The sequence below is a fragment of the Cervus elaphus genome, chromosome 16 (assembly GCF_910594005.1).
Source record: "Cervus elaphus chromosome 16, mCerEla1.1, whole genome shotgun sequence".
Classification (NCBI taxonomy): Eukaryota; Metazoa; Chordata; class Mammalia; order Artiodactyla; family Cervidae; genus Cervus; species Cervus elaphus.
In genome coordinates, this window is record NC_057830.1 from 41,862,165 (window position 1) to 41,887,606 (window position 25,442).

The 25,442-nt window shown below is 54.7% G+C and overlaps 2 protein-coding genes across 6 annotated transcripts in view; both read left to right on the forward strand.

Annotated features, from left to right (window-relative positions):
- Positions 1-1,382, forward strand: part of PEBP4 (phosphatidylethanolamine binding protein 4) — a 221,142-nt gene extending 219,760 nt beyond the window's left edge. For all 3 annotated transcript variants that reach the window (XM_043927400.1, XM_043927401.1, XM_043927398.1), the window contains exon 7: positions 1,090-1,382. In XM_043927400.1, the coding sequence (XP_043783335.1) occupies positions 1,090-1,244 (155 nt within the window). In that variant the 3' untranslated portion in view covers positions 1,245-1,382. The remainder of the gene's footprint in view (positions 1-1,089) is intronic.
- Positions 1,383-19,908: 18,526 nt separating this feature from the next.
- Positions 19,909-25,442, forward strand: EGR3 (early growth response 3). 3 transcript variants are annotated; one of them, XM_043927933.1, is made up of 3 exons: positions 20,308-20,445; positions 20,848-20,900; positions 21,730-25,442. In XM_043927933.1, the coding sequence occupies exons 2-3, from the start codon at positions 20,861-20,863 to the stop codon at positions 22,737-22,739; spliced, it is 1,050 nt and encodes a 349-aa protein (XP_043783868.1). In that variant the 5' UTR covers positions 20,308-20,445; positions 20,848-20,860; the 3' UTR covers positions 22,740-25,442. The 3 variants fall into 3 exon arrangements, with proteins under 3 accessions (XP_043783867.1, XP_043783868.1, XP_043783866.1); XM_043927932.1 differs by lacking the exon at positions 20,848-20,900 and having other exon boundaries at positions 19,909-20,445; XM_043927931.1 differs by lacking the exons at positions 20,308-20,445; positions 20,848-20,900 and adding an exon at positions 20,491-20,707.

Sequence of the window (25,442 nt, forward strand, 5' to 3'; positions counted from 1 at the left end):
CTATAGCCCACCAGGCTCCTCTGTCCTTATAGGGTGCTCCATTCAGTTTGAGTTTCAGATAAACAAGGAATAATTTGTTAGTATAAGTCTGGGCCATGCAATATGTGGGATGCACTTGCACTAACAGAGGATTCGTTGTTCCTCTGAAATTCAAATAGAACTGGGCAACCTGTGTTTCATCTGGCAATCATCCACCAAGGGTGCCTGAGGCCCAGGGTTTGGGAAACAAGAGCGTGGGAATATGCCGCTGACCACTTCCCTAAGCCCCTCCCCTGTGCCTGGGGCCTGCCCTCCTTGCCCTGTTGCTAGGCCTGTTCATACTTGCTCTAAAAGATGCACCTCCTTCCCCCCACGGCCCTCTGTTCTCTCCCCCTGGGAAAGGCCCCTTCTGACTTGGGCACCCACTGGACTTCCCCAGGGTCCAGGCTGGAACGTCTCGTCCACTCTCCACTCCCCTTCAGGATCTAGGTCCTCAGAGCAAGGAGAAGCAGCCTGGCCACGTGCCCCACCTTTTATCTGTGTCACCGCCGGGGAAGGAGCCCTGTCACATGAGGTCTCTTGGGACTGGGGAGGAGGTGGCCGGGCTGGCTTCTGGAGAAGAGATTGGAAGAAAGGCATAGACACTTCTGCCAATCCTAGCCTTGGCAATGGGGGTGACCCGGTATGAAGAAAAGCGGCCTTCAGACCACAGTCACAAGGTCAGGGGAACTTGCAGGAAAAGATGGGTGGGAGGCAGAAGTGGGCAGCCCACCTGACCAGGCATTTCCTTTCTGCACACGAATGAGAAGGCAGAGTTGTGCCAAATAAAGACCTGGAGAAAGAGATTAAAGGCCGTCCTTGACTCAGTCCAGACTCTTGGTCCCCACTGTCCTCTGAGAAGTATCCTTTCCAGATGCTGCTAACGTCCAGAGCTTCCCCTGCAGCCAGGATCCAGCGGGCACCCCAGACACCTACTGCCCTCAGACCAAGGGCCAGGGTCACCACCTGCCATCTCTATTCCCCAGAGCCGGCCTCCCTCTCGGGCCCCTGCTAGTTCTCAAGTCCACAGTTCTGTCTTGTCACCTCCCTGTGGTCTGTTTGTCCTTCCAGGCTCTTGGAAAATGGACAAATTTCTGAGCCACTTCCACCTGAGCGAACCTGAAGCCAGCACCCAGTTCATGACCCAATATTACCTGGATGTGCTAAGTCGCCAGAACCCGGGAGTAGTAAGCAATGAGACCACGGACAAACCTGAACCGAAATAACTGCCTGCCAGACCTCAAGCTCCACACTGTCGGTGTGTCCACCCTGCTTGCCACCCATGGTCTGCGTATGGACTCCCCCTCCCCGGGTATGGAACCCCCTTTCTCTTCCAAATTAAAAAAAAATCATCTAGGGCTTAATGGTTGGATGTTTTGTTTCCAAACCTGTCCTCCTTCCAAAACCAAGAGGTGGAAATCCATTGATGTCCAGCATTGGGGCTAGGGGCACTCCTGTAAAATGCAAGTGGTTGGTGGGGAGTGGGGTGGGATGGAGCGACAGGCAAGAGGTGGGAGTCTCTAGCCCTGAGGGGTCATTGAGGCACCATGTGACCTTGAGCAAGCCACTTGCCCTCCGTAAAATTCCACTTCCTCAGTTGTGAAATTGAAGGAGGAAGAAGGGGCAAGGGGTGGTTGGTTTATCCCCGCGGCCCCTCCCAATTCTGAGCATTCATTTAACAAACACTGTCGGCACATTGTATGTGCCTGACCTCAGGCCAAGGTGCTGGGGATTCACATGTGACAAATGCAGGCCCAACATGAGGCTTGTTTCATGGAGCTTCCAGTTCTGGACCGGAGGGCAAACTTCTTCATCAGATGACCACAGGCAAATTCCAGCAAATGTGGCAAGCGCTATGAGCGGGTAGAGGGGACCTGATTTGTGATGGGGAGTGGGGGGCTGGTCAAGGCTTGGGAATGCCTCTGTTTCCTGAGGAAGTCATGTTTCACTTCACGGCTGAGAAGTGGGATAAGGGTTAACTCTGAGTGGAGACAGGGACAGAGAGGAGACATGACACCTCCCAGCTCCCGTGGCTGATGGGGCAATGAAAAGCCAAAACCGTGGCCCCCTGGACAGATGGACAAAGACCAGAACAGGTCAGGCCTTGCAGTCATGTTCACATTCTGGATTGTACCCTGCAAGTGATGGGCAATCGTGAAATGACAGATAGATTGGAGGGGAGAAAGCGCATGATCTGATGTCTGCTTTTAGAAAGCTGTGAAGAAACTCTTTGGTCTGCACAGGAAGGATTTTCGGCATCTTGACAGCCCCTGGATATCCTCTGAAAGTCTCTTGGCTTTCCCACCCCCAAAATCCCCAGGAGGCACCTCTGTGCCAAGGTCTCATTCACAGGCTAAACCCTGGTTCAACTCCCCCAACCCCACCTCCAACCCCCCACCCCCTCAACAAGACCCTTTGCTCAGTTTCCCTCCCAAGAGTTAATTAGCCCCCTCCTTGGCTAGAATACAGCAAGATGGGTGACTCATGCATGCAAAGTGCCTGAGATCCCCAGATGAAAGGGGCAGGCTGCAGCCGGGCCCGGGGTTATTACCTCCCTAAAGCCATGCCCTGCATTAGCTGTGAAGGCAAGGGGCCCCGGCCAGCCCCTGGGCCCAGCACACTCTTGACTAGTGGGAAGATTTCAGTGATTGCTGCTGTTGCTCGGTCTCTCAGTCGTGTCCGGCTCTTTGTGGCCCCAGGGACTGCAGCACACCAGGCTTCCCTGTCCTTCATTATCTCCTAGAGTTTGCTCAGACTCATGTCCATTGAGTTAGTGATGCCATCCAACCATCTCATCCTCTGTTGCCCCCTTCTCCTCCTTCTCTCAAGCTTTCCCAGCATCAGGGTCTTCTCCATGGGGATCTGAAAAACACCAGGAGAGGGGAGACTGAGTGTGTGATGGGAAGGGATTGGATGATGTTCCCCGCAACCCCACCCTGCCCCCACATCTGTAGATTCAGCTCCCCACCCAGGTGATGGACAGCAAGCTCCTATTCTATAGAACAGCCTTTTGACTGTTTGACACCATCCCAGGTAGTAGGAACTCCCCACTCCATTCTAGGCCACCAGGCAGGCATGTCAGCAGAGCTACATGAAGTAGCCAAAGGAAATACCCGTTTGCAGTGTCACTGAAGGCAGCCCTTGAAGGGACTCTATGGATGTACATGAACCTCCCTCTCTCTGGGCCCTTCTCCCCACAGCCCCCACCCCCACGAGGCCCAGAGTGTAATTGGCAGCTCTGGTCGGTGTCCAGGGCCGGCATAAATAGCAGGTCAGCTTCCTAGAGCAGCCCCAAATTGAGACACATCCTCCCCTCTTCTGCTTTTAATTCCTTGTGGCTAGCATGTTTATTTTGGGTGAGGAAAAAAATCGGATGTTTATCCTTCGAGGAAATTATCGGCTTGCTTTCCTTCCTTCCCCCCGCCCCACCTCTTTTCTCTTCCTCTGGTGTTCTGGGCTTTTAGTTCAGCTGCTGGAGAGACCCCCACCCTCCTGGCCCCAAAACTTGAAAAAAGAACAAAACTAGCCCAGGCACTAGGCTGAAGCCAGCCTTGCCAGACGTCCCTGAAAGCCACAGAGAAAGAGCTCCCAGGGGTCAGCAGGGAAAGTCTGGAGGCCAGGAGACCTTGGGGAAGCCCATCTGACTCAGCTCTCCACCTGTAGAAGGCTTTGGGCCTCTTGCCCCTTTTCTTTTCACTGCCTCCTCCAGGAAGAAACAAAATGAATATGGAGATTGCTTCGAAATTACCAACAAAGCATTTTTTAAAAATGTAAGGGAGTACTGCATGCGTGTTCAATTGTATCCGACTCTTTGCAACCCTATGGACTGTAGCCCACCAGGCTCCTCTGTCCATGGGATTTCCCAGGCAAGAATACTGGTGTGTTGCCATTTCCTCCTCCAAGGGATCTTCCCGATTCATGGATTGAACCTGTGGCTCCGGTACCTCCTGCATTCACAGGAGGATTCTTTTACCAATGAGCCACCTGGGAAGCCCCAAGGGGAGTATTGGTGACCCCTTTACAGACAGGAGAACTGATGTTATCACCATCATCATCAGATATCATTTGTTGAGTGCTGTCTGCATGCCAGGCACCATGCCAGATGCCTGACATGCAACATCTCCTATAGTGCATTCATTCCTGCCTGGCTTCCCAGCCTACCAGGCCTTCATACATAGGTGTTGCAATTGTCATCTTACAGATGAGGAAACTGACATTCCGGTAAGTTAAGGGACCTCCTCCCTGTTCTGTAACTAGTAATGGTAGAATCTGGTGTTAACTCAGGCCTTCCCACTCTCAGTACTCACAGGTAACATCCATGCATGCTAAGTCACTTCAGTCGTGTCCGACTCTTTATGACCCTATGGACCGTCGCTCGCCAGGCTTCTCTGTCCATGGGGATTCTCCAGGCAGGAATACTGAAGTGGGTTGCCATGCCCTCCTCAAGGGGATCGTTTCCACCCAGGGAGCGAATCCGTGTCTCTTATGTCTAATCTGCATGGAGGCGGGTTTTTTACCATCAGCACCACCTGGGAAGCCCACTCTCTGAGTGCTCTCCTTTTACCCTCCGGGCTACATAACATAAAGGCCAGATCTTCTATCTATCCTGAAGCTGGGTAGGCCAAGAAGGAAGGGTAGAAGTTCTAAAAGAACCTAAAGGAAGTCTTCCCTTCCCCTAGCCTCAAGTTATTCTAGACTAAGTATGATTTGCGGGGAGGGTCAGCTCCCTGACACTGACAGCAATGGCCTGGCCCAGCTCAAGGCCGTTTCCACCCCCCTCAACCTGAACAAGGCAAATACCCCAACAGTTCACCACCCTCAGTCCTCTGCATCATCCCTCTGCTTCCTGGAATTTCGTTTGTGTAATAATTGCTAAAAGAGAGATGGAAAAGGACATAGAGGAAGAATTCCTAATGATGAAGATGATAATGATAATGTTGATGGTGAAGATGGCGGTGATAGGGGTTGATAGTGATGGGTTCGGATGTTAGTGCCAAGCACCTGTGGGATAAGAAGAAAGCCAGCTAGGTGCTTGAGGTGGTGTAATTTAAAAAGCACAACTTTTCTTAGCACACCTAAGTTTGCAGAGTCTCTACCACTTGATAGCTCTTTGATCTCAGGGAACTTACTCAACTGTTATGGACCTGTGTTTAAATTGCAAAAAGAAAACAGTATAGTGAGAAAAAATGGAACTCCACGTGCCTTGCTTAAAGACCCGTTGCAATGGTTGGATGATTCGCGCGGAAGGCTCCCGGCACAGCGCCTGATGCGCATGCTGCTCAGTGAACGCGTGCTCCCCTCTCCTTCTCTGCCTGCGCCTCACATGCTCTGCTCCCCAGCTCAACTGGAGTGGGCATTCAGGCTGAGGGTAATGGGAGGGCTCACCCTCTCCAGATGAGTCTTTCCCAAGAGACCCATCAGAGTGTCGGCAGCCCCGGGGAGAGGGCCAACTGCCAAGGGAGTCTTAAGCCCAGCCCAGCATCCCCCTCCCAAGCTTAGCAAAACACTGGGAGGCTTGGATCAGGAAAGACAACCCAGTTCCTTAGCAACTAACAAGCATTTCCCTGTAAAGACAAAGACCCTTCACTCAGAATGCTCCCTCCCCCCACCTCTCCAGGTATCTGATCTGTTTGCAGGAGTGGGGCTAGAAGCCCGTCCACCCCCACCCCAGGTCTAGAGGCCTTTAGCCCCACCCTCCCAGCTGTCCTAATATTACCTGCAATTATCCCACTGCATCTTTCATCCTGGCACTAATTAACTTTCCCATTTTCCCCAGGAGCTGCTGGGAGACACATGACATGCGCATACACACACACACACACACACACACTTGCATGCACACACATACACAAATACCTATAGTTCCCCTGCAGAGACCCTCACTCCATTAGAGATCTGGAAGCTAAGGTTCAAGAAAGGAGAAAATTCCCTGAGGTTCTCATATGCCCCCTGGGTACTTGGAAGGAGAAACAGAAGCTGAAGAGTCTGGCTCAGGAAGAGGGGAGGACAGAGTCCCCGACAATCCCGGGGGATGAAGGACCAGGAAGGAGAAAAATCCTTGGAGAGGAGAGATGGAAGCTATGCCAAGACTGAGGACTTAGCTCTGAGTACCACCTTAGTGCCACCAAATGCAAGCCATCCCACTTAACACAGAGAGGACATTTTGAAGAGTAAAAAGGAACTATTTCAGTCAAATAGGGGAGGAAGACAGAGTCAAAAAGAGATGGGAATAGGAAAGAAAGGCATCGCCATCTGGTCTGATGAACCAGACCAGGTTCATCTGAAAGAATCGCTGATCAGAACTCAAGACCTGATTTTACCACCAGGGCTACCCTTCACTGCTATGTGTCCCTGGGCACGTCAGCTGCCCTCTCTGGGCCTCAGCTTCCTCATCCATAAAATAGTTTGGTATGAGTGTTCTCTGAGACCCCCCTCCAGCTGAATGTTCTTCAACTCTGTGGTTATTTGGGTGCATGGTAGAGAAAGCCACTACCACTATCCCTTTGGCAGGGTGGAGCAGGGGTGTCAGAGGAAGCCACTGGAACAGGAGAGAATGAGTATTCTTAGGATTAAGAATGAAAAAGAGCCCAATGCATTTGGCGGCAGGAGCCAGAAGACCCTATCAGGAGGTTAAGGAGAAGTCTGCAAATGTGGGGAGCTGCAGACCCTAGGATTTCAGGAGAACCCGCTCCCAGGCTCAGTGGCCAGCAGTAGAGCTTCCCCTCCCCAGATCCTGGCCTGGGGAAACACTTCAGGGGCCTAGAGGAGGGAAGAGGGCACAGGGGCCCTGGGTCTGCACCCGGGCACAGAAGGTAGAAATATGACTTGGGGGAGCTGCCTGGTGGCCCAGTGGTTAGGACTCGGCACTTTCACTGCCAGGGCCCAGGTTCAATCCTGCGTCGGGGATTGAACAAGATTCCACGAGCTGCGTGGCATGGCCAAATAAAAAAAAGAAAGAAGTATGACTTGGGATCCTCCTGACCTGCCCTGAATGAGGGCAGAACACAGAAGTTGCCCCCTTTATTCCTTGGGAGCTGGAGTCCACCCCACTGCTATCTCGCAACCCGGCAGGAAGCTGAGAGCTCAAAGGAAAGAGGCTGAGCCTGTCAGAAAGGCGGGCACAGCAGGGCCCTGGGTCCAACTTTCACTTCCAGTCTCATGAAAAAAGCAGACAGTGAGCTGAGGGGGCTTCCTTTAGGGCCTGGGCATAAGGACAAGCCCGGGCAGTGCCCAAAAGGAGTCCAAACACCCTCCTCCCACACCCACACTCATTCACACAAACTCAGACCTCCCGCACTCACTCCCATACTCACACACCGACACACTCATTCATTCACACACACAGAGAGAAACAGCTGGACGCGGATACTCAAGTCACCATAAGGCAATAGATTGTCTCCACTCGCTGTGACTGTGAAGCCAGAGCCCCGACACTCCTTCCCCAGTATGGATGGAGGCTTGGCCAAGTGCTAAGAATTGAAGGGATTACAAAAGAAGCCTGGAAGTTCTCTGTCCATCCCCCACCTCTTCAGAGCAGAAGCTACATTTGCTCATGAGGATGCTGGTCACCCCTATCCAGAGTTCGCCTGTCTTCCTCCCCGCAACACCCTGAGAACCAGGCCCTGCCGTCCACACGTCTATGAACGTGTGTGCACACACTCACACACACCTCTACTCTACGCATCCTGCACACACACTGTAAATACACCAGCCCACACAAAATCACATGGTGTACGCACCCGCTAGACACTCCAGGGTTTTGCCTCTGCCAAGCTCTTTCTAGACATCCATGCTAGCTGCGTGCGAGTGCACTGTTCAACTCAGGAAGCGGCGAGCATAGGATTTGCATACACACGCGGTCTCCATGTGTACATGCCCGCTTCATTCACAACCCACCACCCACTGGCCCACCAGTGGCAGGGACACACCATCCTTTGAACTAAACTGAGATCAGACCAAGGCCTAACCCCAGCTCTCACTTTTCAGACTCCTGATACAGCGAGCGGATCTGTGGCGGCAGCTGTGGAGGGGGTGTGTGTGTGTGTGTGTGTGTGTGTGTGTGTGCGCGCGCGCGCGCAGTTTCGGGGGGGGGGGGGTGTGGGGAGAGGGGTGAAAAGAAGGTTCTGGCTGAAGAAGGGAACCAGGCCTTCCCCTAAGGCCACAAGGAAGGCACTCAGACACACGCCCTCCTCCCAGCAGCCCTACCCCCTCCCTGCGCCCTCGCCTGCTGCCAGACCAGGGAAAGGAGAAGCTAAAAGTGGCCAGTCTGACTTGCTAAATTGGTCTTCAGTGGAGAAAGGGAAACGCGTCAGTTCCCTGGGGAAGTGGCCGAGCCCAGGGTGGCCACAGGCCCCTGGGCTTCTACTCCGATGGAAAAAAAAAACTTGCTCAAATAGATCTGACGCTTTGTTTTCGAACCCAAAATACCCTGTGGCGGCTGCCGGAAGTGTGACCGCGGGAGGGAAGTGGGGCAAGAGGGGAGGTTAGTTTGAGTTTCCATTGCAGCAACTCTTTCTTTCATTTGGGGTCTAGATGAAGCTCTCCTGCCCATCCACGAGAGGGTTGGTGCGAGAGGCAGTGCGGGCTCTGAGATTCAGGCCTGGGGTACTCACAGCCACAGTCACCCTTGGCCCACTGCCATCCTTTCCCCAGAGGCCGCTAAAGAAGACCGCATCAGAATTTTCTCTCAGGCCACCTGGTGGCAGGCGGGAAAGCTGACCAGGGAAGAGGGGCTGTGCTAGGGGCAAGGGGCCCAAGCACAGGTGACTCTGTCTTCAGACACGTGACTTTCCTTAGTGAACTTGGATGTAATCTTTTTTAAAAACAAAGATCTTATTTACACAGAAATGTTCAAACAGCATCCAATGAATCAGCTAGACTAACAGCACAGACCTCAGATATTCTGAGTCAGTACTTTAGTCTGTGGCACTAATACTAGCTCTGAATGCAAGCGTTGGGGAAGAATGACTGGCTACATATAACAGGATCCCAATGCGCATGCCCCATCACCCTGCTATCCTCACTTCTTTTTCCTCACATCACTTACCACCACCTGGTATGCATTTTCTTATAGCCCATTCTCACCCTGAATCCTCATTAGGCCTCGAATCTTCACACAAGCTCTTTTCATCACAGCTCTGTCACCAATGCCAGACACACAGTAGGTGCACAAGAGATAACGGTTAAATGTTGAAGATACTCAGGTGGAGGGGCAGTCAGCAAACAGTTCTCTTGCCTCATGAGAACTTGTTAATTGACAAATGCTGAGGCCTGTGGGACTTGCCTGGTGATCCAGTGGTTAGCACTCCGAACTTCCACTGTAGGGGGTGCAGGTTCAATCCCTCCTCAGGGAACTAAGATCTCACATGCCACGTGCTGAGGTCAAAAAAAGAAGAAGAAAATGCTGAGGCCTGCTGTTACACCAGACTGTAGCACTGCGTGGGGATGGGGTGGGTTGAGAGGGGGACTGTATCATGGGAACATGTAAAATCAGAAGTGGCTCCTGCCTTTCTGGAACCTGGGGCAGGAGGGTGAGAGGCAGACATCCATCAGAGAATGGCACAGACTCATGTGAAAAGGTGGGTAGGACCAGGGCAACCCAGGAGTGCTGTCTGGGGCAGTGAGCACTTAGCACTGGACTTGTAACCACTGGACACAGTAACCAACGCATGGACCGAGGGTATCAAAGGAATGACTTTTCTGGGTGAGCGGTGACTGAACTGAAGGAAGAATGTCCTCCAAGACACCGTGGTCCAGAGAAAACGTCACTCTAGATGCGGGATGGCATTGGGGCCCCCGCAAGTGGTTCCGACTGATGGCGGGGTTAGGCGGGGTGGCGCTGCACATCTGAGCTGCAGTTAGAGGCCGCCGCGCGCCCTCGGTCACTGGGTGATGTTTACCGGCTCTTAATGACGGCAGGGTAATAATCACCCTAATGAAAAACTCCCTCCGGGCGCGGGCCAGCCAGACTGCGATGAGGAAACCGGGAGGCATTTCGGAGCCGCCGGTGACTCAGGCTGAGTGTGCCGCGCGCGGCCGGAGGGACTCTCGGGTCGCCTCTCCTGCTCTGCGCGCCCCCCCCCCCAGCGCCGCCCCCGGAGCGCCGGGAGCTGAGGCCCCGGCCGGCTTTCCTCCCCCAAGCCACCGGCAAAGCCAATCGCCCACTGCCACCCTCGGCCAGGCCCTCGGCTGGGACCTCTTTCTCTGCCCCCGCGCGGGTCTCCAGCGCCCCCTCCTCATCATTTTTGACCTCGACTCCCCCGCTGCCTGGCTTTGGAAGAGGGTAGCACTCTGCGTGCTCAGGACACCCCTGCCGACTCTGCCGGGCTCTGCTGGCCTTGGCATCGACTCTCCTAACGGCACTGTCTCTGTCCGTGCCTCAGTTTCCCCGACTGAGCAGCAACAACAGCTCCAGTTTCTCCACACCACCCCCCACCCTGCCCCCGGGTGGCGGGAGTATTAATTACAGTTCCTTCCTGGCTTTGAAGATGAAAAATGCCAAGAATCATTACCACTCAATTAACGGGGCTATTACCACTTGAGTTTATGTCTGATGAATCCTACCCCACCCCCAACCTGGGATCCACGTTGCCTTGGGACTCCTCAAGCACCTCCTTTCTCCTGAAGTCCACACCTGGACTTAGCCCTTTTCCTGTTCCTGCTAGTAGCACCCCACGTGGGACATGGTAGAGGGTCTGGCACATTCATTCTCCCACAGATATTACAGATACAGATGGAGCACCCACATTATGGAGAACCTCCATAAGCCAGGCTCTGGCTGGGGGTACAGCAGTGCAGGTCCGGACCCCAGCCTTGGCCTTCCTGGAGCCTACATTCTAGTAGATGCTCCAGTGTCTGCTGGCATCTCCAGATCCTGCCTCAGAGCAGTCTTCCTTCCCTTCCTCTAGGATTCCTCACTCATCCACAAACAGAGAAATTCTGAAAGAACAGTGCTAATGGGCTCTAGCAAGTTTCAGAAATTAAAAAAAAATAATAATAACTTGAAAATAAGGGGTGAATCACAACTTCTTACACAGAATGGGCTTCCCTGGGTCTCAGATGGTAAAGAATTTGCCTGTAATGCAGGAGACCTGGGTTTGATCCCTGGGTCAGGAAGACCCCCTAGAAAAAGGGAATGGTTATCCACTCCAGTATTCTTGCCTGGAAAATTCCAAGGAGAAAGGAGCCCGGTGGGCTACACAGTCCATGGGGTCGCAGAGTCAGACACGACTGAGTGACTAACACTTGCACTTTACACAGAATACCCCTGCCCTTCCCTCCCCTCCTCACTTAGAGGTCTTAGCCAACCCAGTCCTCAAGGTCTCGATCAACACCCCCATCAGGCTTTCCCCTGTCTCTGAGCTTGTCCTCCTGCAAGTTCTTCCCTGCCTGAACTCCTTGACGGCACTTCCTCTGAGAACCGATCATGCCTTGTGTGTGCTCGCCCTACCTCAGTCTCATCCCACACTTCCCTTTGAACTGCCTGCTCCCTGACACAGGGCAAATCCCAGTGTCAAGTCTGAGTCCCTCTACAGGAGGTGACCCCTGAAGGTTTGTCTCACTGAAATGAGAGAATTTAGTCCCAGACACGGGTGCCTCTCCCTTCACTCCAGTGAGAAATAAACTTTGGTAGACAAGGGGTCCCCCATCCTGTATAGTATGGGGGCATGTGCTGGAGTGGTTGAAAAGCAAGAACAAGGTGGACAAGGGGTCCCCCATCCTGTATAGTGTGTGGGGGGAGTGTGTGCTGGAGTGGTAGAAATGCAAGAACAAGATAGGAAGCACACTGTGGATCCTGAGTCCCTCAAATCGGCCTGCTTCAGAATCACCCATGTGGACCCTTGAGTTGGGTCAACAACTTCCTATGGAGCACCTGCTGGGAACAGCCAGGGGAGTGTTAGGGAGGCAGAGGAATCAGACTCAGTCCCTGCCCCCGGGGAGCTCAGATACCATCTCTTGTCATCCAGTAACTGTCTTAGTGATCTGGGGCCAGATAACTCTAAAAGGCCAAAATAATTCTGCAGAGAGAAAGAGACATCTATCATGCCCCTTCTCCTTTGCCCATCTGCCCTGTACCCCAGCAGAAAAAGCTCACGCCATCAGTCAGGCTCATGGGCAGACTTCCTGTGGGTACCAGCTGGCTAGTACTGTCAGCCCTCAGAGTCATGGGGATGGGCCAGGGGCAGTATCAGTTCTTTACACCGGTAGTTGTAAAGAATTTCATTTTCTAGGAGAGCTACGGCATAACAAAAGTCAGGAAGCCCTGCCTGGGTCTTCTGGTGAAAGAAGATGCTAACATAACTGAGGACCTCAAATTCTGGGCCCAAAAGAGTCATCAACTGCTTTTTACCACATCCCAGGGTAATCTCTTTTTTTTTTTTTTTTGACAACATAAAACAACAAAGAAGAAGCCAAAAGTCGGTCCCGAAGTCATCGCCTCAGTGGATAAGGCCAAGGGCCCACTTCTTTAAGGCTGAGGAGGGTCCTGAGACTGGGAGCTGATCTGAAACACCAAGATCGAGAGACCACAGCTCTCCAATTCCCCAGCGGTTTTCTCTCCAGGGCAGAGAGGAAAGGAACCTGCCAGCCTTCTAGATGCTTGAGCTGTTGCACGCTTGAAGCCTGCGGCCAGCGGAAGGCCGGCAGCGCCGGCAGTGGTAGGGGCCAGCTCCCATCTCTGCTCTCACCCCTCTCTCCCTCCTTCTCTGCCTCACTCCCTGTTCGCTCCCTCTGCGGCCTCCCCCACCCCACCCCCACCCTCGTGCCTTTTCTGGTTGACTTCAGATGACAGAGTTCCTCTTTCCTAAAAGCCTCATCCCCCGAGAGTCTTCACTGCAGAGACATCATCCTTCCCAGCTGAGCAGGGGGCTGACCCACTGTGGCCCCCAGGGGCAATGGCAGGCCCCCTCCGCCCCAGCACATGACTCCACTTACCTTCCATGCACTATGAGCTACGACATGAGCTATGACAGCCAAGTTCCCATTACAAGCCCTTACGCCCTGACCCATCCCTCTTCCTCCCTGAGGGTCCTAGAAGCCCAAACTTGGTTGGGAACACACATCTCTTCCTAGCACTTTGTGCAATAGAATCCAAAACTCAGGGATCAACATTGCTGGGAGGAATTTATTCTTTTTAATGCCACAGAATGTATCCTTTATTTTTTAATTTAAACTTTTTGTTTTCTGTTGGGGTGCAGCCAATTAACAATATCGTGATAGTTTCAGGTGAGCAGTGAAGGGACTCAGCCATACACATACATGTATCCATTCTCCCTCAAATTCCTCTCCCAGCCGTTTCCAAAATAGAATCCAGAACTCGTGAATCAACGCTACTAGGAGGAATTTAGAGGTAGGTTAGCCAGTCCAATCCCTGCCAAAAGCCCAGAAGTCAAGAGGGCAGCCCAAGGTCACACAGATAATTGATGGTGGAAGCCAGAAGTCCTGATTCCCAGGCCAGGGCCTGTTCTTTCCATGTCCCCATACAGTACACTTTTTCCAAGTCTTGCCTTCTATCTAAGACCCGCCTTCTCTCCCTTCCCTAGCCCAGCCCTGCCGGAAATTTCAACCTCTGGACCTCCATAGCAATTACAGCTTGGGACTTATGTCTGAGGAGGGATCTCCAGGAAGGCTTTGTATCCCACCTCACCCCCAGCAGATGTTACTTTGTAACAACACTGTCTCCCTTCAGTCACCAGCTTCTCCCCACCATTGCTTGAAGAGTAAGCAAAAACACCCTTATTCAACCGGATTATAATGAGTTTGTTCAAATGTTGGCACAGCAGATGTTTCAAAAGGAAGTGTGCAATTGGCTTGGTGAGGAGCCTGTGACCTCTGCGACAGCCTAGGGCAGTGGGACCCGAGCTCCAAGGGGACAGATGTTCTTCTGCCTACTGGGAACCCTGGCAGAAATGTTGCTCCTCCCTGACCTGCCTGTGGGCTGGAGCCCCTCCTCTCCCCTGGGAGGGGGCTCCTCCCCCATCTGCCAGCTGGGTCCTAAGGATGCTGGGAGGCAGATCCTGGTAGGCCTTCTATTCATTGCCTTCTCCATAGGTTTTACACCTCTCCTTCCTCTTACCTGGGCTGCCCCAGCAGCTCAGTGGTAAAGAATCTACCCACAATGCAGGAGCTGCAGGAGACACAGGTTAGATCCCTGGCTCAGGAAGATCCCCTGAAGGAGGGCATGGTAACCCATTCCAGTATTCCTGCTGGGAGAATCCCTGGGCAGAGGAGCTTGGTGCCCTACAGTCCATAGGGTCCCAAAGAGTAGGACACGACTGAGCATGCACTCACTTCCTCTTACCACAGATGCCGTTTCCTTTCTTTCTCCTGACAGCCAGAAAGGCTGGAATTAAGAGCAGTATCTTTGGAGTCACAAGACCATGAGTTCAAATCTCAGCTTGGCCATTTCCTGGCCAAGTACCCTCCAACTAACTTCCAACGCCTTAGATCTTTCATGAAAGAAAAAAAGAAAAAAAAAAAAAAACTCTTGAGGGGCAGCCTTAAAGCTTCCTCACAGAATTTTTGTGAAGAATAAGCTGGTGTATCTCCACAGGCCGCCATCTTTTGTGGGTACAGAAGATCAGTGAGCCAGATGCCTCCAGCAATCCCCACACAACACTCTTAACCAGGACCACCACCCCCCAAATCATCATTACTGTCAAGTTCCTTCCATGGGCTTCGAGACCAAACCCATCTCACCTCAGAGCTGGCTGTGTGTGTTAGTTACTCAGTTGTGGCAGACTCTTTTTGACCCTATGGGCAGCAGACCACCAGGCTTCTCTATCCACGTGATTTTCCAGACAAGAAGACTGGAGTGGGTTGCCATTCCCTCCTCCAGGGGAACTCCCTGACCCAGGGATAGAACCCAGGTCTCCTGCATGACCTCTAAAATGCCAAGGAGGGTTGTCCAGGTTGATTCCACGGATAAACAATCCATCTCTTGTGGGGTGCCCCAAAACTGAAGGCAATTGAAAGTCATTGAGGGAGTTATCTTTCAGGAGCAATCTCACCAGGGTAGGCTCTCTACATGGGTGCCTGGTGTGACTTGAGGAATGCCAGATGTTCCCTGCACCCCAAGCTTCCAAATCCTTGTCACTGGGTCTGATATCCCAGAGTCAGACCTCAGCCCATCAGCATATCTGAGTTCCTACCATTTTCCAGGCACCATGCTTAACAATGGGCTAACTTCCTTTGGGTTACACACTACCCTCTTCTAAGCATTTTCTGAAAAAAGGCAAATCTTGTCTGAGATGGTAAGGCATTAACTCGCCAGCACCCCAGTTTGAAATAATTGGGGGCTTCTTTATTTTTTTAACTTTTTATTTTATATTGGAATAGAGCCAATCGATAATTTGTGATATTAATAGTTTCAGGTAGACAGCAAAGGGAATCAGCCATACACACACATGTATCCATTCTCACCCAAATAAGGGCTTCTTTCTTATAAGACAGCAGAGAAGTACTGGATATCTTTAGCAAAAAGGAGCTCAAGTTCAAAGGGCAGAGGTGACTAAGGAGCAAGACAGAGTTCCAACCTGGCCTTTTTCTGTGATGGATTTATAGGGCCAAGTCCCCTCCTTCCTCCACTCTTTCACCAAGACAAACACACTCGTTGCCCCCACAAGCAGCAGCAGTCCCAGAGGTAAGCAGCGGGGAATGGGCGGCCTTGGCCCTTCTGCAGAGCCGCGGGCCTGCCTTTCACCATCTTCGGGGTGAAGACGCCCTGAACCAGTGCCTGCTCGCTCCCCAGCAAGTCCGGGGCTCCCAGTTCAGGTAATTAGGCCCTTGGCAATCTCAGCTGAGCCTGCCAATAAAACTGAGACGATCACCCTCAGCCCCTGTTCAGGGGGCAGAGAGGCGAGAAAGAGGGAGGGAAGGGAAATTGTTTTTCTGTGCTGAATTCAAGACGGAGCAAGCAGAAGGGAGAATGCTGTTAGTCTCTAAGGGGCCACTCCACACCTCCCACCCCAACTCCAATAGGCAGGGTCGCCCCCGCCCACCATAGATCCCTGGCCTCTTTTTGCCACCTTCATCCAGATTGACAAGGGACACTTGTGTGGGCTGTAATCAGACCAGCCACCACGCAGTGAGGACCTATGCTTGTGGAGGCAGGCTTTCCCCAGCATGGATGCTTCCAGGATCCCCCACCCCACCCTGAAGCCACAGCCATCCTCCATAACATGTCTAGAAGGATGCTCCGGAGTGTTAAAGAGCAACTGAGTGACTGCTTGGCATCCTACTTTATGTCATCACCAGCTACCAAGGGCTCCATCCTTGTCTGGGTTCTCACATAGTGGGGACCATTCCTTAACCACCTCTGTGATGATGTAAAGCTCACAAATAAAACCTTCCTGTATGTGATCACACTAATATGTGTGACGAAGGGCATGGAGTTTCCTACCTGGCCCTTTTTACTCCCGGTGTCAACTACACTCACCCCTAAGATACACAAGGGGGACAGGCTTTTCTGTCATATGGTAGGGTGGGGGAAATGGAGTTTACCAATAATAATTGCCATTTACTGAGTGCTGCGAGGGATCCAGCACAAGTATCCTAGGACGCTAATTTAGTTCTTCCTAGGGGATTGCTGTTGTTGTTCAGTTGCTAAGTCCTGACCCTTTTGCGACCCCATGGACTATAGCCCACCAGGCTCCTCCATCCATGGAATTTCCCAGGCAGGAATACTGAAGTGGGTTGCCATTTTCTTCTCAAAGGCATCTTCCCAAGCCAGGGAACAGAACCCCCATCTCCTCCATTGACAGGTGGATTCTTTACCATGAGCCACTAGGGGACCCCCTCTTAAGGGGTAGTTACTATTATCCCAATTTACAGACAAGAAAACTGAGACCCAGAAAGAGATTCAGAAATTTGCCCAAGATCACACTAAAGTTTTAATGAATACTTATTTAATTGAATTGAAGGCTCCCCTTCTAGGTCAGGGACAAGCAGGAAGAAGGGGACAGGCATTTTGCCCCCACCCCCAAAAAAAAACTCCTACCCATTCTCACCAACAAGCAAGCAGGTCTGGAGCAGGCCTGCAAACTCTACTTGTTCTCCTTGAATGCAACAGGTCCAATCGGCCTAAAAGTGTCTGCGGCCCACCTCTGGAATGGCTACACGCCTCTATGGTCTTTGGGGCCCCGGAAGCTTTCAAGAATCCCAGATTCTCCCACCGGCCTCTGCCTTTTCTAATGTGGGTGCCTATCAAACAGACCCGGGGTTTCCAGCTCCTCAATTTCCTTCCTTTCCCGGGTCTCAACGATGGTGGGGGTGCATCATAGTAGGGGCCTCCCGAGTTGAGCTGGGCGGCCGGGAGCGCTCGCACTTCCTCCCCGCCACCCCCGCGGGCTGAGCTGTGCCTCGCGCGGGGAAATATGGGCACTGCAGGCACCGCTGGTGTCTGCGGCTCGCCTGAAGGCCGCGAACCTCGCGGCGTCTCTTGGCCCCGACAGGAATCCACAGAACCCCTCTCCACCTCCGGGTGCACGCGCAGCAGAAAGCGCCGCGGAGAGGCCACGGCCGGGACTGGAGCGGCCGATGCTCGCCGGGGGTCGCTGCTCCCCGCCTCTCCCGGTCTCTCCCCAGCTGCCAGGCTCCGCGGCCAGAGGCCGGAGCCGCTGGCTAATTTTTCACGCCCCCCAGACCGCCTCCCTAGGTGACGCTACAGCCTGTGTGGTTCCTTTAAAGGCTGCGGGTTCCGTTCTTCTTTCCTTTTCCACTGGATGCCAAAATATGCAAATCTGGGGACCGGAATCTGCAGCCAAATCGAGAAGGAGAAGGGGCGCGGCCGGCGCGTCACCGGATCCGCTCCTTGTATGGCTCTTCCCGGCTTGGCCCGCCGCCCCGCGACCCTCCCGGCAGCCGCCAAGGCCCCTCCCGCGCCCAGCCCGGCTCACACTGCCGCCCACGCCCCCGGGCCGGCCAATCGCCCCCCCCCCCCCGCCCGCCCCGCTCCCGCCCCACCGCCTTGGGAGGGAGCCGGGGGCGGGAGGCGCTGCATGCCCTGATTCCGGCCGGAGCCGGGGACCGCTGCAGAGCGCTCTCTCCCCGCGCCGCGCGGGCGGAGGAGAGCCCGGGGGCGCAGAACCTCCCCAGGATAGGTGCGGGGAGCCTGGCGGGAGCGACAGCAAGGGCGGGGGAGAGGGGGCCCGCGGGCGGCGGGAATCCCTCCTTTCCTAAGCACCAGAGGAGATCCGGGGGAGGCCGGGCCCTCCCACCCCTAGCTCTCCATCGAGTGAAGTGGAGGGGAGGAGAGCGAGGTTGTCATCCACCCCCACGACGAGCAGCAGCTTGGGAGTTCCTCCCACACGTCCCCGGCCCGCGTGGCCCTCCTACGGAGTGAGGCCCGGGGATCCTCTCCTCCTCCTTGTCAACACTCCCACTCCCCCTGAGAAATGCACGTTCCCCCAACCCCGGCTCCAGGGCCAGGGACCGCGGGATCCACCGCGCCCACACGGCCACCGAGGAGGGAATCCTCCTACGCCGAGCCGGTGTGATCTGGGGTCGTTCCCCCACGCTCCTCTCCTCTCCTCCCCCTCTCCCGCGGCCCGGCCGCGCGCGCTCCGGGAACAGGCCTCGGGGAACGTATCAGCCGCCCCCGGGATCTCTGCCTCCCCTGGGAGTTGACAGCGCTCGGGGTCGGCTAACAGGCGGCCCTTGACTGCAGGGCACCCCGCACTCAGCCACGGGGACAGCCCCGTGGAAGGCGAGGGGGAGGGCAGAGACCAGGGGAGGTCGCCGCGGTGGCTCCGAGACTGTGGGTTCGGCAGACTCCTGCGGCAACTCGGTGGCGCGCCCTTCGCAGGAAGCACTACACAGCGACTGTGTCTGGGCCTGCTGGGCCCTCCTGCCATCCCGTGGTCAAAGGGGTGCTTTGGAAGCATTAGGGGATTTTTGGAGGGTTTGGTGCACATGTTTCCTGTCCCCTCGACTTCACTCCTTCACCACCAAAATTGCACACCCTCGACCTCCCGAGGTGCGGGGTTCTCGCCTCCAACGCAGCCGTTCTGCAACTACCAATCTCCCCAACACTGCACTCAGCCTGGTGTCAACTCAGGGTCAGGGGCCCAGGGAGCAGCAGGAATGTGGGCGGCAAACCCGAGGGAGGGCGGCACAAACGTTCCCGAGGTGCTGGACTGGAGACCCCTCACCCGCTGGAATCCTCCTGAGAGGGACTTTGTCCCAGTCCCAGGCGAGAGGAGTCCTGGACAGGAGAGGAGCGGCGCGGGGGCAGGGTCGGAGCGCACACCTTCCGGGTTCCCCAGAAGTTCCCAGGCTGCAAAGGGACCCCCGCCGTGTGTTTTCAATCATTTTTCTTCCTGTTGGGGGGAGAGTGTCGGAGGCCACTTGTAAACCACCCCACCTCACTGCCTCCCGCCCCGCCCTGCGATCCTATAAGCGCGCTCTCTCCGAGTGCCGACACCAAATAAACACACAGGAGGCTATTGCTCTTTCGACCCCGCGCTGCGCGCTTTACGCTTCACTTTCAGTTACATCCCTCTTTCCTCTCGCCTCTCGAATTTTCTTTCCTTCTTCTCTTCTATTTCTCTCTTTTTTTTAAGATCCGAGAGCGGTGCGGGCGCCGCACGTTGGCTGCGGCCCGCTTCCTGCTTTCTAATGTTCCATTGTGAGGAGCTTCCATTGTGACGTCGCGCCCCTTCGGCTGGGCTTTGTCTGTCCATATATGGGCAGCTACGTCACGGAGCTTTCCCGGGGCTCAGATAAATAGGCTGGTGGAGTTCCCTGGCTGGGAGCTTTTGGGCAGCAGTGAGCTTGCTAGGAAGCGGCGGGGCTGGTGCTGGCGGTAGCAGCGGCAGCGGCAGCGGCAGAGGCGGCTGGCAGAGGCAGTGGCGGCGGTGGCGGTGGCGGATCGAGGGGCGGGGGGGCCGCGGGCGCGCGTCTGTTGGTGATATCAATACTGAGGCCGCGTGCGACCCCCTTGGACCGAGATCTCCCCACCCCACCCCAACCCAGCCCCCACCCACCTCGCGCACACGCCCCCCCACCACCACCGCCACGACCCAGCCTCTTACCACGGCGCCAGCTGAGGCATCCAAGAGGATTACCCACCCTTTGCCCTCTCCCCCACCCACTCCTCAAAAAAGAGAAGATCCCCTCCCCAAGCCCACCCCTTCCCCTCTTCCCTCCCCCCTCCCCCCGAACTTTCCCTCTCGCATGCTTTTCCCCTGCACCACCGATCGCCTCTCTGATGCCGCTTGCCTGGAAGCTGCGTTAGGAGCGAGCGGCGGCGGCGGCGGCGGCAGCTCGGGAGTGCTATGACCGGCAAACTCGCCGAGAAGCTGCCGGTGACCATGAGCAGTTTGCTAAACCAACTACCTGACAATCTGTACCCCGAGGAGATCCCCAGCGCGCTCAACCTCTTTTCTGGCAGCAGCGACTCGGTAGCCCATTACAATCAGATGGCTACAGGTAAGGGCGGCGGGGAGGCGGCGAGGCAGCGAGGAAGGAAAGGGAGAGAGGAAGAGGAGGAGGGAACGAGCTAGCTACGGATGGATAGATGGATGGATGGATAGAGAGATGGGGGGGTGGCCGCGCGCTGGGAATTTTCCGGGGGGCGAGTTGCTTTTCCCACCCACTCCTCCCGCCCTCCCCGATCGGGAAGGCTCGGTTGGCGACGCCACGGTAGAGGCTTCGATTCTTCCGGGTGGGGGCAGCCGCCGACCGAAGGGAGGTAGGTGCGAGCGGCTCTGGGGTTCTCCACTTAGGGGGCGCGATCGCCGGGCTGCGCGCAAGGCGTAGTGCCGTCGCCCCCTTTCCCGGGAGGAGCCCAACGTCCCTTTTCACCCGCGCTCTCCCCCCTTACTCCCTCAGCCTCCCACCCGGGATGGAGCCATGTGCGGCGTGGAGTCCCCGCGGTGGGAGAGGTACTGCGACGCTGCCTTTCCAGGGCGTTCAGCAAAGCCGTGGGGGTGTGGGGACGGCGGGGAGGGGAGAAGGTGGGGATCCACCCGCCCGGGGGCTGCCACGGGGGGCGATCCACGGACCGAGGAGCTTGGGAACAGCGGCCACTCCCGCCGTGGAGACACCGGCCGGTTTTCCGCCGCCCTCCACTCTCGCTAAGCTGAGGCTGGGCTTTCCCCCTCCAGCAGGAGCCGAAAGCTCCTTTAGGCCCGGAGGAGGCTGGGGCTGGGGTAGGCGGCGAGAGAGCTCCCTTTGCGGGCAGCACCCCTCTACGCGCCGAGGACAAAGCGACGGAGCGCTCCGGGTCAGCTACCCAGGCGCGGTGCGCACAGGGGGCTTCGTCGGGGCAGGAAGGGCGCGAGGTCCGGCGCGGACAGGGCTAGGGGAAGAGGGCCGAGTTGTGTGCGCTGGAGAGCGAGAGCCCGGCGCGCTCCGGGTCTGAAACTACCTGTAGCTGCAGCTACCTGCCCGCCCCACCTCGGGAATAACAACAATGCTTCTCGCTCTCGCGCCTGTGTGTGTGTGTTACGGGAGTGTGTGTGTACGGCGTGTGCGGTGTGTGTGCCGCAGCCACTCCACACCCCGATCCGTAGTATTTTGCTGTATCCAGGTTGCGCCCGGGAGCGCGGCACCGCCCGCTTTGCGCTGGGCGCAGCTCTCTTTCCTCTTATCCCATCCGCTGCGCACTCCATGCGGCCGCACCCTCCACACCTGGGCAAGGACCTGGGCGCCCCGGCCCGGGAGCCGACTCGGCTTCACTCACCCCTCCCCTCTCTCCCCCGCTCTCCGCAGAGAATGTGATGGACATCGGTCTGACCAACGAGAAGCCCAACCCGGAACTCTCATATTCGGGCTCCTTCCAGCCAGCCCCCGGCAACAAGACCGTGACCTACTTGGGAAAGTTCGCCTTCGACTCCCCTTCCAACTGGTGCCAGGACAACATCATTAGCCTCATGAGCGCCGGCATTTTGGGGGTGCCCCCGGCCTCTGGGGCACTCAGCACGCAGACCTCCACGGCCAGCATGGTGCAGCCGCCGCAGGGGGACGTGGAGGCCATGTATCCGGCGCTGCCCCCCTATTCTAACTGCAGTGATCTCTACTCGGAGCCTGTGTCTTTCCACGACCCCCAGGGCAACCCCGGGCTCGCCTATTCCCCCCAGGATTACCAGTCGGCCAAACCAGCCTTGGACAGCAACCTCTTCCCCATGATTCCCGACTACAATCTATACCACCACCCCAACGACATGGGCTCCATGCCGGAGCACAAGCCCTTCCAGGGCATGGACCCCATCCGGGTCAACCCGCCCCCTATTACCCCGCTGGAGACCATCAAGGCATTCAAAGACAAGCAGATCCACCCGGGCTTTGGCAGCCTGCCCCAGCCGCCGCTCACTCTCAAGCCCATACGGCCTCGAAAGTACCCCAACCGACCTAGCAAGACCCCGCTCCACGAGCGGCCACACGCGTGCCCGGCGGAGGGCTGCGACCGCCGCTTCAGCCGCTCGGACGAGCTGACCCGGCATCTGCGCATCCACACGGGCCACAAGCCCTTCCAGTGCAGGATCTGCATGCGGAGCTTCAGCCGCAGCGACCACCTTACCACTCACATCCGCACGCATACGGGCGAGAAGCCCTTTGCCTGCGAGTTCTGCGGGCGCAAGTTTGCGCGCAGCGACGAGCGCAAGCGCCACGCCAAGATCCACCTCAAGCAAAAGGAGAAGAAGGCGGAGAAGGGGGGTGCGCCTTCTGCGTCCTCGGCGGCCCCGGTATCCCTGGCCCCTGTGGTCACCACCTGCGCCTGAGGCTCGGGCCCCCAGATCCCACTTTTCCCCTTCAGTGTCTCCCGGCTGCTCGCCTGAATGCGCAGCCGAAAAGCTCGCTACGGAGGCGCAGGGGCCGCGCCCTGGCCTCTCCATGGACGTAAGGCCCCTTGTTTCCCTTCGCTGTCCCCCGTCTCCACCCTTTCACATCGGCCGACGGTCGGGGGCCAGGGCAAGAGGCGCCTTCCCCTCGATGCCCACCCCTTAGCCAAGGCGTGGGGGCGGAAAGGTGGCGTCTAGCCCGCTTTGTTCAGTTCGGATCGTCTTGATCCAGGGGCCGCCGGGCCGGGCCAAGGACCTGCCGGGGACTGAAGGCGGGGTCCGCCCAAGCCTCGCCGGACCCAAGCACCTCAAGGTTCCCCCCACGTGTCCCTCGATTCCCCCTCGAAGACCCGAGAGGGGGAGGGGGTAAGGAGCGCACCAAAGCGCAGAGCTTGCTGCCCGCCGCACGCACGCGCGCCTGCGTGCGGGGATGCGCGCGAGTGTGCGTGCTCGCGTGTGTGTATGTGTTATGTGTGCGTGTGTGTGTTTCTGTGTGTGTGTGTGCGCGCGCGCGCGCGCGCGTGTGTGAGACTCTTGAGCTGAACTGGGCTGTGTCCACCCTAAACTCTTCCCCACTTCGGGTCCCCGGGCCGCTAGGGAAACGTCCCGGGCTGGGGGCCTGCGCGTGGCGGGACAAGACGGTCTTCCATCTGCTCAGAAATAATGTTTCTTACAGAAATGCCTCGGATGCCGCCGCCGCGGTGCTGCTACCGCCGCTTAGGGTTTGGCCCCTCAAAATCCCTCCTTTTCCGAGCGCTTCCCTCTCAAGGCCTCAGGGAAGTTTGATCTGCGGGGAGAAGGAGCAGCCATCCTTGAACCTGCCTTTTTAGAAATGTGTTTTTCCTCAGCCCCAGTTTTTAAAATCTCTGTCTCTGAGTTTGCCCTCTGCCTTCCCCCGCCTTTCCCTTCTAAGCCTTTTCCCATCTCTTTCCAAATCTTTTTTCCAAAAAGGCAGGCCTCAACCAGCCACCCCATTTCGCCATCTTTTTGTTTTCTCTCACTCACGTACCCATTTCTCTTCCCATCATTGATTGGAATGCAGCCTTTTTTTTTTTTTTTCCACCTTTGGCATCATCCATACAACAGGTAGAATTCAAATTTAGGTAAATGGCATGTGTGTAGGTATGTATGTGTATAAATATGTGTGTGTTCACACCCACATATATATATATATATACATACATATATGTATAACCTGCACACAGTATGTATTTCTAGCAAAATTAAATCTCTAAGGTACTTGGCAATCCAGTGCAGTGCACGGGAATAAAGAGAACTTATAGGCATATACAGGTTTAAACGATTTATTTTTTATGAAAAAATGTAACCAATGAGACTGTATCTGCCTATGTGTGTATGTGTATGTGAGTATGTATATATGCATCCATAGAAACACATAGACACACAGCTGTGTCCAAATTTTCCTCAAGTTATGGGGATGTCTGCATTAATCCATGTTGATGAATGAGGCACATCTCTTCCATACCCCAGTCTCACCTTCTCCCTGCCCTACCTCACCTCTTCTCAGGCACCCCCTCCTCCCCAGCCTCCTCCACACAGGGGGAACTCTTTGGATGTGGAGTAGTAGGGAAGCTGGCCTGAGACACAGCTTCCAGTGCAGTCTTGCCTGAATGTACTGTTCCCTGTTAGCGTTATTTCTCCTGGGGTCAGTAAGCTGCCCAGAGAGAAGGAAGACAGGTCTGGAGTTTACAGAATGTCTGTTTTTAAAGTCACTTTATGCGTTTCCCACTTTTTTTTTTTTTTAAGAAAAAAGCACCGGTTTTTTTGGTGGTGGATAAATAATACTAAAAGGAATCTAGTGAAAGGGGGGAAAAATCATAGAGCAAGAGGATTCTGGATTTCCAGGTACTTGGATTTTTTGTAGAAGGAGAGAGAAGTGGATGAAGTTTTCCAGGAGGGCCCATATTTTTTCAGCTGAAGGGTAAAATCTTTCTTTGCAGAGACAGTATTTTGCAGAATACTTTTTATAATGTGATGATTATTTAAAAAAAAAAAACAAAAATTTTGGTCACTTCAAAGCTGGAAGGAGGAATCAGATACCCTTTAATATTTTTTCCTTGCTCCTTCTGATCTATGCATGTCACTGCATGATAATTCTGAGTTTTCCTTTGTTTTAATAAAACTGTTCTCAGACATTTAAGCTAAACTAAGAGAAAAATGACTTTGTTGCCAAAAGGTTGTGCTATCCAGATTTTTTATATGTCTGCATGTTTTAAGAGAAAAAAAAAAGAGAAAATGCACTCTAACTTATGTGAACTGAGAGAAAAAAAATCAGGTTTTAAACAGGAAAACCTATGGGGGATGATATTTTTTGAAAGACTTTTGTATAAAGTTGAGTACTTAGAAAAAGACAAACCAGATGTAATATATTTTGTGGATGTTTTTATTTCTTGGATTTATAGTACCTTATACTAAGGTTAAAAAAATATGCTTGATATTGTGAAAAGGTGAAATTCTTCACCAACATTTCATTTGCTCCTTTGTCACATTGTTATGCCAATATAATATAGTTAATGGAAACAGCATTTTTAAAAACCGAAAGATTGAAATGGTGTCATGTTGTACCATTTGCACTGTGAGCAAATGCTAATTCAGTAAATATATTGTGTTTGCTGACAATCA